At 44.7% G+C, this 16,350-nt stretch overlaps 1 protein-coding gene and 1 pseudogene across 1 annotated transcript in view; one reads left to right on the top strand and one right to left on the bottom strand.

The window, feature by feature from the left end:
- LOC123743233 (basic proline-rich protein-like) overlaps positions 1-16,350 on the top strand; it is a 603,964-nt pseudogene that overhangs the window by 418,493 nt on the left and 169,121 nt on the right.
- The window catches only part of tgfbi (transforming growth factor, beta-induced), a 33,708-nt gene that overhangs the window by 12,626 nt on the left and 4,732 nt on the right, over positions 1-16,350 (bottom strand). The window contains exons 3-10 of the mRNA XM_045717841.1: positions 7,043-7,107; positions 6,670-6,827; positions 3,570-3,734; positions 2,989-3,135; positions 2,680-2,821; positions 2,357-2,569; positions 1,528-1,665; positions 1,199-1,341 (exon numbers count right to left, since the gene is read on the bottom strand). Of these exons, the coding sequence (XP_045573797.1) occupies positions 1,199-1,341; positions 1,528-1,665; positions 2,357-2,569; positions 2,680-2,821; positions 2,989-3,135; positions 3,570-3,734; positions 6,670-6,827; positions 7,043-7,107 (1,171 nt within the window). The remainder of the gene's footprint in view (positions 1-1,198; positions 1,342-1,527; positions 1,666-2,356; positions 2,570-2,679; positions 2,822-2,988; positions 3,136-3,569; positions 3,735-6,669; positions 6,828-7,042; positions 7,108-16,350) is intronic.

Below are 16,350 nucleotides of genomic sequence, written 5' to 3' on the forward strand. Positions count from 1 at the left end.
TTTCATAGCCGATCATTCAGAGATAGAGACAGCAGGTGCATTCCTTTTGACCAGAGCCCTATTGGCCCTGAACTCCATGCGCCCTGGTCAATAGTAGTGCACTATATAGGTAATAGGGTGCCATTTGGGACATAGCCTGACACCTGACTCCCTTCCTGTCTTTCCTTCACTCTGAACCGATGGCTCACAAGTGGTCTCTCTCTCTCTCTCTCTCTCTGGAAATTGTGGTCGTCTGGAAATTCCATTATAAAGCAGAAATGTGAGAGCTGCTGCCCGAACAACCTTCATCTGCCACCCAGGAGAGAACAGAGCAGAGCTGTGAAAAACGGTGTGAAACAACATTCTGGATAACTATTCTACAGTATGAGGATGTGTAGAGGGACTCTCTCTCGTGTCATTGGATCAACACCTGTTTCGGGGGTAAAACTTCACGTATTAGGCCTACTTCCCTGACTCATTTGGAGAATTGACCAGCCAGAAACTGTTCATTGTTAATATGAAAACAGCACAATCATGCTTTGTATAATTTGGTATAGTGTATTTTGGGTAATCTATGTAATGAGTTAACCTTTAGGAAGAGAGTAATCTACATAATGAGTTAACCTTTAGGAAGAGAGTAATCTACATAATGAGTTAACCTTTAGGAAGAGAGTAATCTACATAATGAGTTAACCTTTAGGAAGAGAGTAATCTACATAATGAGTTAACCATTAACCTTTAGGAAGAGGGTAATCTACATAATGAGTTAACCTTTAACCTTTAGGAAGAGGGTAATCTACATAATGAGGTAACCTTTAACCTTTAGGAAGAGAGTAATCTACATAATGAGTTAACCTTTAACCTATAGGAAGAGGGTAATCTACATAATGAGTTAACCTTTAACCTTTAGGAAGAGAGTAATCTACATAATGAGTTAACCTTTAACCTTTAGGAAGAGAGTAATCTACATAATGAGTTAACCTTTAACCTTTAGGAAGAGAGTAATCTACATAATGAGTTAACCTTTAACCTTTAGGAAGAGGGTAATCTACATAATGAGTTAACCTTTAGGAAGAGTATTGTCTTTTTCCAGAAGAACAACTGTGCTCAGAGTTACGTTTTGATAAATCTCTTAATTCAGCTCAATCTGCACTGAGGCTTCTGTATCATCAGATGCCAGCTGTAGGTCCTCCAGAGGGATTTGATCTGTGGTACTTACGTTACGGTAGACCAACACTCTGAGTTTGATTCCTCCCAGAGTCTCTAGCTCTTGTCTGTGGTACAGTAAACTGGAAGACAGTTTCTCCTTCAGGATGTGGTTCTTCAACAGCTTCTTCAGCTCACCAGTCATCGTCACACCCTCTGTTAAAAATACATACAGAAGTTCTCAGATTTATGAAATGGCTCAAGAATCATGGCTCAAGTCACTCCTGTTTGTTAGCACAGAGAGAGGGACACAGAGAGAACGAGAGAGGGAGAGAGAGAGAGAGAAAGAGATAGAGATGGGGGGGAGAAAAAGATGGAGGGAGCGCCATCGATCAATGTTACCTTTGAAAGCTTCATTCTGAGGGGTCAGGATGGTCAGAGTCTCTGAGCCAGAAAGGTGGGAGCCAAGATCAGCATCAACAAACAGCTTGGTTGCTGTGGTAACGACGGATCCCTGGGCCAGTTCCAACAAGGTTTTAGCTTAAAAAGAGATCAGTACATAAATTAACATTTCTCATTGAACAGAGATGGAGAAGACTCTTCATTAAGTAGCCTTGAGGTCTTGTCTCAACATGAACCATTGAGTTGAATGGTATACTTTATATTCGTTGCAGTAGCATTCCATACAGACACACGTAGACTAGACTCTCAAGTCCTATGGCAGTCAGAGACCTTCTCAGACTAGACTCTCAACTCCTATGGCAGTCAGAGACCTTCCAGACTAGACTCTCAACTCCTATGGCAGTCAGAGACCTTCTCAGACTAGACTCTCAACTCCTATGGCAGTCAGAGACCTTCCAGACTAGACTCTCAACTCCTATGGCAGTCAGAGACCTTCTCAGACTAGACTCTCAACTCCTATGGCAGTCAGAGACCTTCTCAGACTAGACTCTCAACTCCAATGGCAGTCAGAGACCTTCTCAGACTAGACTCTCAACTCCTATGGCAGTCAGAGACCTTCTCAGACTAGACTCTCAACTCCAATGGCAGTCAGAGACCTTCTCAGACTAGACTCTCAACTCCTATGGCAGTCAGAGACCTTCTCAGACTAAATCACCATTACTAATAATCTCATAAAAGAAGGTAGAAGCCGAATAGTTTGAATTACAGCTTTATATTTGGCGTTGACGCAACAACTCTCAATTTAAGGATCTGGCTCTGATTTAAATACCTGAGTCTGGGATGAGGAGCTCGTTGATGTAATGGACGACTCCGTTGGTCCCCAGCTGGTCTTTCTTCTGGACGATGGCCTTCCCGTTGAGGGTCATGTCAGTCCCATCACAGCCCACTTCTAGAACAGTCCCCTGTAGGGTCTCCAGGGGAGTACCAGATGTGATGGACTCTGCACACTGCATGTTCTTCAGGATGTGGTAGTTCAGCAGGTCTGGATGGAGAGTACAGACACAAGTAGAACTTAGTTCACGTTAATAAGTCATTGGGTTCCCGTCTCCGATATCTATCTCCCGTTCTATATCCAACTGTCCTTGGATTCACCTCTCAGAGCCACGGGGTCTCCCAGGATCCTGTTGAGCATTTCAGGGGGGATCTTCTCAAAGGCTTCGTTGGTTGGAGCGAACACCGTGTAGTGACCATCGCTCTCCAGCATTTGGGTCAGACCAGCAGCAGCAACAGCAGTCTAAAAAACATAGAATCACAAACTGAATCAACACTGAATCAACACTGAATCATATCATATGTTTAACAGGTAGGAAATGGTAAGAGAGTTCTGTATGATAGACTGTTCTGTGAATGAATTAATGAATGAATGAATGGAGTGACAAACTGTTAAAGTCGTTTACTTACACGAAGAGTCTCCAGATCATCATCGGTGTCGATGAAAGTGTGCACGTTGTTGGTAACCGCGGTGATGACTCTGTCCACAATGTGCACGATGCCGTTGGTCGCATGCTGGTCTGTTTTCACCAGACGAGCACAGTTCACTGTTACAATCTGCAATGACAAGAGAACATTTTGTGATCTTTTGTTCAGCTGTCTTTCGATCGATGGTCAACGTGACCGTTTGAAAAATAAAGATTTTTAAATGTCTGTTCATGTGTCTTTTTGTCGTTGAGCTGTCTCTCTAGAGGTTACAACTTGCTTGGTCATATTGCACAAACAGATCTGGGCCCAGGCCAGGTCACCACATCATATACCTTCCAATGACAGGAAGCTGGTGAGAGCAGGGTGGCTCATAATAATGACTGGAATGAAGAGAATGGAATGGTATCAAACAGATGGAAAACCCTGTGTTTGATGTGTCAATACCATTCAATTCATTCCATTCCAGCCTATTACTATGAGCCCGTCCTCCCCAAATTAAGGTGTAACCAACCGCCTGTGCTTCCAATATAATGCAACATTAACATTGGACAGATGCTACTCACTCCGTTGGGGTAGTGGTGGATGTGAACGTTGAAGTCTTGGTACATGGAGGGGAAGGCAGATCCATGCTTCAGGTCCTCAGAGGTCAAACGACGGTTCACCATGTGGTAGTGGAGTGCGTTGAGGAGCTCAATATTCACGTTGCTCACCAGAGCATCTAGGATTTCCTACATAAAAACCAGATTTTCATCAGAATAACAAATCAGTCACAAGCTAACAATATATACTGAACAAAAAAATATAAGCGCAACATGTAAAGTGTTTCATGAGCTGAAATAAAAGATCCCAGAAATGTTCCGTACGCACAAAAAGCTTATTTCTCTAAAATGTTGTGCACAAATTCATTTACATCTCTGTTAGTGAGCATTTCTCATTTGCCAAGATAATCCATCCACCTGACAGGTGTGGCATATCAAGAAGCTGATTAAACAGCATGATCATTACACAGGTGCACCTTGTGCTGGGGACAATAACAGGCCACTCTAAAATGTGCAGTTTTGTCACAGAACACAATGCCACAGATGTCTAAAGTTTTGAAGGAGAGTGTAATTGGTATGCTGAATGCAGGAATGTCCACCAGAGCTGTTGCCAGAGAATTTAATGTTAATTTCTCTACCATAAGCCGGATCCAATGTTTTAGAGAATTTTGTAGTACATCTAGCCGGCCTCACAACTGCAGACCAAGTGTATGGCATCATGTGGGCGAGCGGTTTGCTGATGTCAACGTTGTGAACAGTTTCCCATGGTGGCGGTGGGATTATGGTATGGGCAGGCACAAGCTACGGACAACGAACACAATTGCATTTTATCAATGGCAATTTGAATGTTCAGAGATACCATGATGAGATCCTGAGGCCCATTGTTGTGCCATTCATCCACCGCCATCACCTCATGTTTCAGCATGATAATGCACTGCCCCGTCTCAAGGATCTGTACACAATTCCTGGAAGCTGAAAATGTCCCGGTTCTTCCATGGCCTGCATACTCACCAGACATGTCACCCATTGAGCATGTTTGGGATGCTCTGGATCGACGTGTATGACAGAATGTTCCAGTTCCTGCCAATATCCAGCAACTTCGCACATCCATTGAAGAGGAGTGGGAGAACATTCCACAGGCCACAATCAACAGCCTGATCAACTCTATGTGAAGGAGATGTCACGCTGAATGAGGCAAATGGTGGTCACACCAGATACTGACTGGTTTTCTGATCCACGTCCCTACCTTTCTTTTAAGGTATCTATGACCAGCAGATGCATATCTGTATTCCCAGTCATGTGAAATCCATAGTCTAGGGCCTAATGAATGTATTTACATTGACAGATTTCCTTATATGAACTTTTGTTGCATGTAGCGTTTTGTTATTTTGTTCAGTATATTCAGTGCATTCGGTAAGTATTCAGACACCTTGACTTTTTCCAAATTTTGTTACGTTACAGCCTTATTCTAAAATTAATTAAAACGTTCTTTCCCCCCCTCATCAATCTACACACAATACCCAATAATGACAAAGCAAAAACAGGTTTTAAATTTTTTTTTGCAAATGTATAAAAAACAACAACTGAAATATTTCATTTACATAAGTATTCAGACCCTTTACTCAGTACTTTGTTGAAGCACCTTTGGCAGCGATTACAGCCTCGAGTCTTCTTGGGTATGAATGACGCTACAGTTATTTTCAGGTCTCTCCAGAGATATTCGATCGGGAATCGGGTTCAATTCCGAGCTCTGGATGGGCCACTCAAGGACATTCAGAGACTTATCCCGAAGTCACTCCTACGTTGTCTTGGCTGTGTGCTTAGGGTCGTTGTCCTGTTGGAAAGTGAACCTTCGCCCCAGTCTGAAGCACTGAGCGCTCTGGAGCAGGTTTTCATCAAGGATCTCTGTATTTTGCTCGGTTCGTCTTTCTCTCGATCCTGACTAGTCTCCCAGTCCCTGCCGCTGAAAAATATCGACACAGCATGATGCTGCCACCACATGCTTCACCGTAGGGATGGTGCCAGGTTTCCTCCAGATGTGACGTTTAGCATTCAGGTCAAACAGTTCAATCTTGGTTTCATCAGACCAGAGAATCTTGTTTCTCATGGTATGAAAGTCCTTTAGGTGCCTTTTGGCAAACTCCAAGCGGGCTGTCATGTGCCTTTTACTGAGGAGTGGCTTCCGTCTGGCCACTCTACCATAAAGGTCTTATTGGTGGAGTGCTGCAGAGATGGTTGTCCTTCTGGAAGGTTCTCCCTTCTCCACAGAGGAACTCTGGAATTCTGTCAGAGTGACCATCGTGTTCTTGGTCACCTCCCTGACTAAGACCCTTCTTCCTGATTGCTCAGCTTGGCGGCCAACTCTAGGAAGAGTCTTGGTTGTTCCAAACTTCTTCCATTTAAGAATGATGGACTATGTTCTTGGGGACCTTCAATGCTGCAGAAACGTTTTGGTTCCCTTCCCCAGATCTGTGCTTCAACACAATCCTGTCTCGGAGCTCTACGGACAATTCCTTCGACCTCATGGCTTGTTTTTTGCTCTGACATGCACTGTCAACTGTGGGACCTTATGTAGACAGGTGTGTGTCTTTCCAAATCATGTCCAATCAATTGAATTTACCACAGGTGGACTCCAATCAAGTTGTAGAAACATCTCAAGGATGATCAATGGAAACAGGATGCACCTGAGCTTAATTTTGAGTCTCATATCAAGGGCTCTGAATACTTATGTAAATAAGGTATTTCTGATTTTTAATATTGATACATTTGCAATACAAAAAAAAAAAAAAAAAGTGCTTTGTCATAATGGGGTATTGTGTGTAGATTGATTAGGAAAATGTAATTAAATGTAATCCATTTTAGAATAAGATTGTAACATAACAAAATGAGGAAAATGTCAAGGGGTCTGAATACTTTCAGAACGCAGTGTATATATTAAAACAGACATGAACTTGGTTATAGCTACTGCTCCTAAAAAGGAACTTTGAAACGCCAGTGTGGTTGGTTACGCGGATAACACGTAGCATAATACAATATCTCTAGATGCAACAGGATTGGGGTGAATTATATTTCATGTTCTGGTTTCTCTCTCAGTGTATCCCTCTCCTGTGAAGACGAGACTCACAGTGGGTAGGGCCGCCCAGGCCTGGTTGCTGGGAGCGAAAAAGGTGAAGCTCCCTGGTCCCTCGATCTCCTCCCTCAGCTGAGCCCTCTCTGAGTACATCTTAGTGGTGGTGGCTCCAACCATACCCAGCGTGTTGTAGATGTTCACCAATGGCAGGGCTGGAAAAAAATACACTCTTAAATGTCATATGAGGGAATGTATGAAATTAAAATGTTGACTTGACGGATGTATATTTCACAACCAAAGTGAGATGCCATGTTTTGTTTGACAGGCCTTTTGTCTAGAAATAATTCTCCCAAATTGATAACTAGCTGTTGCATTATACGGATAGTAAGTGACTGAGCTATAACTTGATTTGCATATTTCTTCTTACCAGCAGGACAACCCTTCTCTCCTGAAAGCTTCTCGTAACCGGGGCAACACTCATAGCTGATCACCCTGTCGACCAATAAGAACACACGTTAAGGATGACTGCTGCCAATCAGAGATGAAAACAGGCCAGTTTCTCATTACCCTTTCAAATCAAAAGACTCTAGCCTTGTCCCAGATATTGTTTGTGTTGTCTTGTCAAAAACAGATCTGTGACCAGGCTACAAAAGATTGAGCAATATGTCTAAATGATTCAACCACATGCTATTCACATAGTTCTGTCATTTTGTGCATTTAAGATATTTCCACAATAAATCTAAACTGGGCTCAGCTGGTCCTGGAAGGTAATAAAAGCTAATTTCCTCAGAGAGTGAGAGAGAGAGAGAGAGAGAGAGAGGGAGCAGAGGAATCCACTGACCCAGGGTTGGCCAAAGGAAACTCCTAAAAGGGGACTAAGGGACCGATACTGAAACACAGGCTCCCGTCCAGTAAAAACAAAAAGAGAACAGCCAAACAAAGGTGTACCACTAAGCTACCAGATAAAAATGTGAACCTTAATGTTAAGTAAAAAATAAGTGGTCTATATCCACGAAAAGGAAGCTTTTAACTAGCTACAGTTGAAGTCGGAAGTTTACATACACTTAGGTTGTGTAACGCCCTGGCCATAGAGAGGGGTTTTTTGTTCTTTATTTTGGTTAGGCCAGGGTGTTACATTGGGTGGGCATTCTATGTTCATTTTTCTATGTTTTTGTATTTCTTTGTTTTGGGCCGTGTGTGGCTCCCAATCAGGCACAGCTGTAGTTCGTTGTTGCTGATTGGGAGTCACACATAAGTAGCCTGTTTTGCCTTTGGGTTTTTGTGGGTGATTGTTTTCTGTCTTGTGTAGAGTTAATCCTGACAGGACTGTTTTGCTGTCGTATTTTGTTTATTTTTGTAGTGTTCTCTTTTTCAATTAAAATTCTAATGATGAACACATCCTCCGCTGCACCTTGGTCTAATTCTGATGACGGCCGTTACAGGTTGGAGTCATTAAAACTCGTTTTTCAACCACTCCACAAATTTGTTGTTAACAAACTATAGTTTTGGCAAGTCAGTTAGGACATCTACTTTGTGCATGACGTAAGTCATTTTTCCAACAATTGTTTACAGACAGCTTATTTCACTTATAATTCACTGTATCACAATTCCAGTGGGTCAGAAGTTTACATACACTAAGTTGTCTGTGCCTTTAAACAGCTTGGAAAATTCCAGGAAATGATGTCATGGCTTCAGAAGCTTCTGATAGGCTAATTGACATCATTTGAGTCAATTGGAGGTGTACCTGTGGATATATTTCAAGGCCTACCTTCAAACTTAGTTCCTCCTTGCTTGACATCATGGGAAAATCAAAAGAAATCAGCCAAGACCTCATAAAAAAAATTGTAGACCTCCACAAGTCTGGTTCATCCTTGGGAGCAATTTCCAAATGCCTGAAGGTACCAAGTTCATCTGTACAAACAATAGTATGCAAATATAAACACCATTGGACCACGCAGCCGTCATACCGCTCAGGTAGGAGACACGTTCTGTCTCCTAGAGATGAACGTACTTTGGTGCGAAAAGTGCAAATCAATCCCAGAACAACAGCAAAGGACCTTGTGAAGATGCTAGAGGAAACAGGTACAAACGTATCTATATCCACAGTAAAACAAGTCCTATATCGACATAACCTGAAAGGCCGCTCAGCAAGGAAGAAGCCACTCCTCCAAAACCGCCATAAAAAAGCCAGACTACGGTTTGCAACTGCACATAGGGGCAAAGATCGTAGTTTTTGGAGAAATGTCCTCTGGTCTGATGAAACAAAAATAGAACTGTTTGGCCATAATGACCATCGTTATGTTTGGAGGAAAAAGGTGGCTAAGGTGTATGTAAACTTCTGACTTCAACTGTACATTCGGTGGCAAGTTCTTCATACAACCAGAAAACAAGAAAAATGACTAAAAGGATGCTAGTCCATTGTGTAAACATTAGTTTTACTAATCAAACAGTGGCACACATAGGTTATAGTGTGGAACACACAGTGGCAATATTAACAATGCAAAACATACAAAAAAAAGACAAGGGAACAGCTGTGGAAAGCTACACAAAAATAATTTGGCATTTTGCAGCCCCTTCACTCCAACCCAAGTACTCCAGCTCTGGTCTCTTGACCCTCCCACGGGAGGTCAGATCCCACTCAGAACAGTCAAAGCTCTTCAGCAGAGTACCTGCCCATCTTCTGAAAACATCTTCAAACTGTAGCCCCCCCCCACCCCACCCACACAGCTTCTTTACTGAGGAAAATGTAAAGGAAAGGGAGATACCAGTCGTACAACTACATTTACATTTTAGTCATTTAGCAGACGCTCTTATCCAGAGCGACTTACAGTAGTGAATGCATACATTTCATTAAAACATTTTTTTCCCCGTACTGGCCCCCCCGTGGGAAACAAACCCACAACCCTGGCATTGCAAACACCATGTTCTACCAACTGAGCCACATGGGACCAGCAACTGAATGCCTTCAACTGAAATGTGTCTTCCACATTTAACCCAACCCCTCTGAATCAGAGAGGTGCGGGGGGGCTGCCTTCATCGACATCCACAGCGCACAGGGAACAGTGGATTAACTGCCTTGCTCAGGGGGGCAGAACAACAGATTTTTACCTTGTCAGCTTGGGGATTCAATCCAGCAACCTTTCGGTTACTGGCCCAAAGTTCTAACCACTATGCAATTTACTCTGACTGAGATATGTGGTTGTCACACCTAGCTATTTTAAGATGAATACACTAACTGTAAGTCACTCTGGATAAATGACTAAAATGTAAAAGAGGACCAACTCTGAGTCCTAATATTGATGAAAGTCAATGGAAAACTACCTGAGCCAGAAACAGTCTATACTATAATTGTTACGCCGATCCTAGTTAACCACACCGTCCCCACAATCCCCTTCAAGCATAATGAACTATACTGTAAAAGCTGTTAAAGACCAGACAATAATCTGAGCAATCAGCTACTGTTATACTCCTAGGGAGAGGGTAGTTGGTAGCTCAGAAACATGGTTAGGGGACAATCCTAACATTTAGCGAGAGTGGGGGTGGGGGGTACGGGGAAACCCTGTAAAACACAGTAGCCAGGAAACCAGACCAGACTGATTATCAAAACAGATGCTAACTCAACTTTGATTTGTTCTCTGCAAGCATAAACATAGATGGTAGCCATGGATTTCTGACAAAATAAACAGTAAAGTCGGATAACTCAAACACTGTGTACATTGAGACTAAGTGTTGAGGCGAGCTGTCCACCAGACAGAAGTACTAAAGAAGACACCGAAGGTCCATTTGACTTCATGGGTTCCATGTTGAAATCAGCATGCTAGATAGATTTGGATTTCCCACACAGTCATCTCTCACTTTGGCTTTATATTCATAGGTACTGTATAAAAAAAAAAAACATGTTTTCTTGCTTTATTGATTAAGAATAGACAACAAAAACATTCCTTTCCCAGACAAAATAACAAGATGTAATTTGTAGTAAAGCAAGCGTGTATAAAGCTTTATAGACTAGTTAGCTTTGGGATTCACCTTTGGTCTAATGTTACTACTTCAAAACATAGTGTGATTGCTGAGCAAAGCAGAAGAACCAATGCATTGACGTTGAGAGATAACTAAGGGGTGTTGTTAGGGTTATTGGTGACTCAGAGTTATGGGTTCTCCCCTCAAGTGACCTGTAACCTCTGTAGCACCAACAGCACCACGTCTCCATGGCCTACATCCGAACCCATTACCTGTTAAGCCCAGTGGCCACTCACAGTCACACAGACAGTTCAGTTCAGGACGATGAAAGCTGCTACACACCACAGCGTTCCATCCAGACCTGGGTTCAAATACTATTTGAAATGAGAGATGCACGACATATCGTGAGCATATCGGAATCGGGCGATATTAGCTAAAAAATGACATCGGCCCGATGTCTAGTTGTTGCGTAATCGTACTGAAGGTAGCTAAGGAGTCAAGCGCAGGAGAGCAGAGATGCCAATGTAGCGTCTTTAGTAGCTGAGTTTCCTCGAAAAGAAAGCACAGGGGCGGAGCTTCGGTGGCGTACCCGAGCGCTGTGAGAGCACGGCTCCAATCCAAGCCTCGGACGCGTCCACCTCCACTATGAATGCCAAAGAGGGATCCGGATGCGCCAGCACGGGAGCCGAGGTAAACAGAGCCTTCAGGCGACCAAAAGCTCTGTCCGCCTCAGCTGACCACCGCAGACGCACCGGTCCCCCCTTCAGCAGTGAGGTAATGGGAGCAGCCACCTGCCCAAAACCCCGGATAAACCTCCAGTAGTAGTTGGCAAACCCTAAAAACCACTGCACTTACTTTACCGTGGTGGGAGTCAGCCAATTATGCATGACTGCAATGCGGTCACACTCCATCACCAACCCTGATGTGGAAATGCGATATCCTAGGAAGGAGACGGCCTGTTTGAAGAACAAGCATTTCTCAGCCTTGACGTACAGGTCATGCTCCAACAGTGGTCCATGTACTCTGCGCACCAGAGACACATGCGCGGCGCATGTAGCGGAATATATCAGAATGTCATCGATATAAACCACCACACCCTGCCAGTGCAGGTCCCTGAGAATCTCGTCTACAAAGGATTGGAAGACTGCTGGAGCATTCTTCAACCCGTACGGCATGACGAGGTACTCATAATGGCCGGATGTGGTACTAAACGCTGTCTTCCACTCATCTCCCTCCCGGATACACAAGTTATACGTGCTCCTGAGATCCAGTTTTGTGAAGAAGCGTGCCCGTGAAATGACTCAATCGCCGTGTCGATGAGTAACTGTACCCCACTGTAATGGAATTTAGACCTCTATAGTCAATGCACGGACGCAGACCTCCCTCCTTCTTCTTCACAAAAAATAAATTTGAGGAGGCAGGTGACGTGGCGGGCCGAATGTACCCCTGCCCCAGAGATTCAGAGACATATGTCTCCATAGCCACCGTCTCCTCCTGCGACAGGGGATGCACGTGACTCCTGGGAAGTGCGGCATCTACCAGGAGATTTATTGCACAATCCCCTCGTCGATGAGGTGGTAATTGAGTCGCCTTCCTTTTACAGAAGGCGATAGCCAAATCGGCATATTCTGAGGGAATGCGCACGGTGGAGACTTGGTCTGGACTCTCCGTCGTTGCACCGATGGAAACTCCTACACACCTGCCTGAGCACTCCTGACCACCCCTTCAGAGCCCTCTGTTGCCACGAAATCTTGGGGTTGTGACAGGCCAACCAGGGTATCCCCAGCACCACGGGAAACGCAGGAGAATCAATAAGGAAGAGACTAATTCTCTCCCCATGACCCTCCTGCGTAACCATGTCCAGTGGAGCCGTGGCCTCCCTGATTAGCCCTGACTCTAATGGTCGACTATCTAAAGCATGAACTGGGAAGGGCTTATCGATCCGAACAAGAGGGATCCCTAAACTATAAGCAAAACCACGGTCAATAAAATTCCCCGCTGCGCCTGAATTTACTAGTGCCTTATTCTGGGAATGTGGGCCAAACTCAGGAAAAGAAATCAACACATAAATGTGAGCAACAGGGGACTCTGGGTGAGCCTGGTGCCTACTCACCTGGGGTGACCGAACAGTCTGTCGTCTCAACTCCCAGAAGAGCTCCTCCAGCACCGGTCAGCAGTGTGCCCTCTACGACCACATCTGGTACAGGAAAGGGCTCCTCCTCCGGTCGCCCTCGCTGCAGCACCTCCTAGCTCCTTGGGCGTCGGAGCGGAGGTGCTGGGGGATGAAACTGACAGGGCCTGATCCGGACGTCCGCAGGTAGCCAGCAAGTTGTCCAGCCGAATGGGCATGTCCACCAGCTGGTCCAAGGTGAGGGTGGTATCTCTACAGGCTAGCTCCCGATGGACGTCCTTGCGCAAACTGCACCTATAGTGATCGATCAGGGCCCTGTCGTTCCATCCTGCATCGGCAGCCAAGGTCCGGAACTCCAGTGCGAAGTTCTGCGCGCTCCTCGTCTCCTGCCTCAGATGGAAAAGACAGTCACCCGCCGCTTGGCCCTCAGGTGTGTGGTCGAACACTGCCCGAAAGTGGCGGGTGAACTCCGGGTAATGGTCCCTCGCCGAGTCTACCTCATTCCACACCACGTTGGCCCACTCCAGGGCTTTGCCTGAGAGGCAGGAGACGTGGGCGTTCACGCTCTCACGTCCTGAAGGAGCCGGGTGAACGGTTGCCAGGTAGAGCTCCAGCTGGAGTAGGAACCCCTGGCACCCGGCAGCCGTCCCATCGTACTCCCTCGGGAGCGCGAGCCGAATACCACTGGAACCAGGCGACGAATGAGAGGGTTGTGGGGCTGGTTGTAGTGTGGTTGGTGGAGGTGTAGGAAGGCCACCTCTCTCCCACCTGTCCATCATCGCCATCACCTGATCCATCGCTGTTCCCAGACGTTGCAGTACTGCCGTGTATTGTTGAATGCGCTCCTCCATAGATATCGGGAAAGCGTCTGCTCCTGCTGACTCCATAATCTGTGGTGTGGGGTTCTATTGCGTAATCGTACTGAAGGTAGCTAAGGAGTCAAGCGCAGGAGAGCAGAGATGTCAATGTAGCAAGTCCCAGAACGGTACAGGTACAATGTCCATAAATGCCCGAGACAATGGAACACACAGTTACTCACGGAAGGAGGAAAACAACGCTCCTACTATACTTAACACACGGTACATACGTGAATAAACTCAGGAAAAAACCTCCACGAGCAACATGAAAATAACCCCGCACAAACCTAAGCAGGGAAACAGGGGTAAATATACACACAGAAATTAAAGCAAATGAAAACCAGGTGTGAATGAATCAAAGACAAAACCAACAGAAAAGGAAAAATGTGATGGCTAGTAGGCCGGCGACGCCGACCGCCAAGCACCGCCCGAACAAGGAGAGGATCCACCTTCGGTGGAAGTCGTGACACTAGTTTAACGCCGATGTGCAAAACCGATGTCAAAGCTGACGTTCATACCTCTATAACGTAAGAAGATGGTATAATGACGCCACGGAAAATACAGCGCTACACAGAACAAAAGCAGAAATATACTAAGAGCACACTTCCAACAACTAAACAAGTTCAAGTCCAGCAGGCATTTGAAAGAGTAAGAAAATTTCAGCGAGACAACTCAAAGGCGAAATCCATTAACGCCAAGATAATGGAATTCATTGACCTTGACAATCAAACGTCGTCTGTCGTGGGCGATGTTGGCTTTCCCCGACTGGTCGAGCATCGGTACACACTATTTTTCAGATGTTGCCCTACCGGAGTTACACAGTATTGTTGAAACGTACATCTATAAGCTGCTATTAGCTTCACGACTGACATTTGGACCAGTGATGTCAGCCCCATGAGCATGCAGAGTCTGACAGCACTGCGGGTTGACGAGGATTTAGTACTGAGGAAAGCCGTATTGCATGCTCAAGAATGTGCTGGTTCTCATACCGCTGCTGCCATTTCAATGGTATTTGAGAACATCTTTGAACCATGGAAGGAAACATGAACACACTCCTGGCGCCATTCAAACAACTGACTGGAGAAATAAGCTCATTAACAACAGACGTGATACCCTCTGTCATGGCATTGAAACGCCTGCTCAACAAAACTGTCTACCCAGACTGTGGGGTTAAAACTTGGAAAAGTACTCGAGGAGGTGAACAAGCAATTCGGTGACATTCTCTCGGAGCCTCTTTACTGTGTCGCCACCATGCTCGATGCTATTGTTAGATTACTTGTTAGATTTGTGTGTATTAGGTAGTCGTTGGGGAATTGTTAGATTACTTGTTAGATATTACTGCACTGTTGGAACAAGAAGCACAAGCATTTCGCCACACTTGCATTAACATATGCTAACCATGTGTATGTGACCAATAATATTTGATTTGCTAGGTACAAGGACCGCTACTTCGATGCAGACAACAAACAGGGTTTACGTGAAATGTTACAGACACAGCTGGACAAGATGGAAACGGACACAGTGACAGTGAGCCCCAAGGAAGAGAGGCATCGGACAGACAGCTGAAACTTCACTGCTTGACGTATGATGAAATCCTGGTTGAGAATGAAACGACTGAACAAATGAACAACCAAACAGCACAGCAAGTAAGTTAAATAAATAGGTTTTGATGATGTTTTACTGGTAAGGGGGACATACGTAAATGCCAGTGTGGTGTGTGTAACCTTTAACTAGGCAAGTCAGTTAAGAACAAATTCTTATTTACATTGACGGCCACCCCGGCCAAACCCGGACGACGCTGGGCCAATTGCGTGCCGCTCTATGGGACTCCCAATCACGGCCGGTTGTGATACAGCCTGGATTTGAACCAGGGACTGTAGTGACGCCTCTTGTACTGAGATGCAGTGCCTTAGACCGCTGAGTCCATTTGTGTGTGTTAACTATTTAACTGTACTAGAATGCTTAAAAGGCCGCTAAAATTTTAAATATCGGTTATCGGAATCGGACAAAAATGTCATATCGGTGCATCCCTTTTTGAAATTATGAAGAAAGAAAAAAACGTTCTGTAATTTGTTTTTTGCTTGCCTGGCCTAACAGGCCAATCTAATAGTCCCAAAACTGCAAACAACCTGCATATCCAGCACTACAGACAGGCTAAAGGATACAAGTATTAGAAATATTCTACATAGTATTTTAACTCGACTCTCTCTTTCCATGGATGTCTGTCTCTGTCTGGAAATGTAATTAAATCCAAGCAGATAAAAGCTTTTTCAAACCTTTCTTGACACAAGCCCAGGTTTGTCCTTTCGAGCGCAACTCTCAATCTCCCAGTCCCTGCCCTCTCAAATTGACACAGTTAGGCCTGGCTTGCAATGGAAAAAGTACATTTTTCATGGCTCCCTTATGAATGATTAGTGTGCGTTTAGGGACGGAAGTCCCTCAACAGTACCTTCTAAAGACATAATTTCCTCCAAACATCCAGCGCCCACAGCAAAGTTTCACTTCCTTTTCAACTTTCATGAGATTTCCAATGAAAGAAACACTGTTCTGAATCGCCAGCAAACGTTTCCCGTTACAAAGTCATCAAGTTTGTGTCTGTGGTAAAATTTTCTACAGGAAACCTCCAGATAATTTCACAATACTCATCAAGTGAGATCAAATAACAAGAAAAATCCAGGAACAGAAGACTCTCTCTCTCACACAACTCACACACCATGACCCACTTATCTTAAATAGCAAATGCCTGTTTTCTTAACACCCATTCCCGTGCACTGCAGGGCAAGGCAGTAT

The sequence above is a fragment of the Salmo salar genome, chromosome ssa05, assembly GCF_905237065.1.
Source record: "Salmo salar chromosome ssa05, Ssal_v3.1, whole genome shotgun sequence".
Classification (NCBI taxonomy): domain Eukaryota; kingdom Metazoa; phylum Chordata; class Actinopteri; order Salmoniformes; family Salmonidae; genus Salmo; species Salmo salar.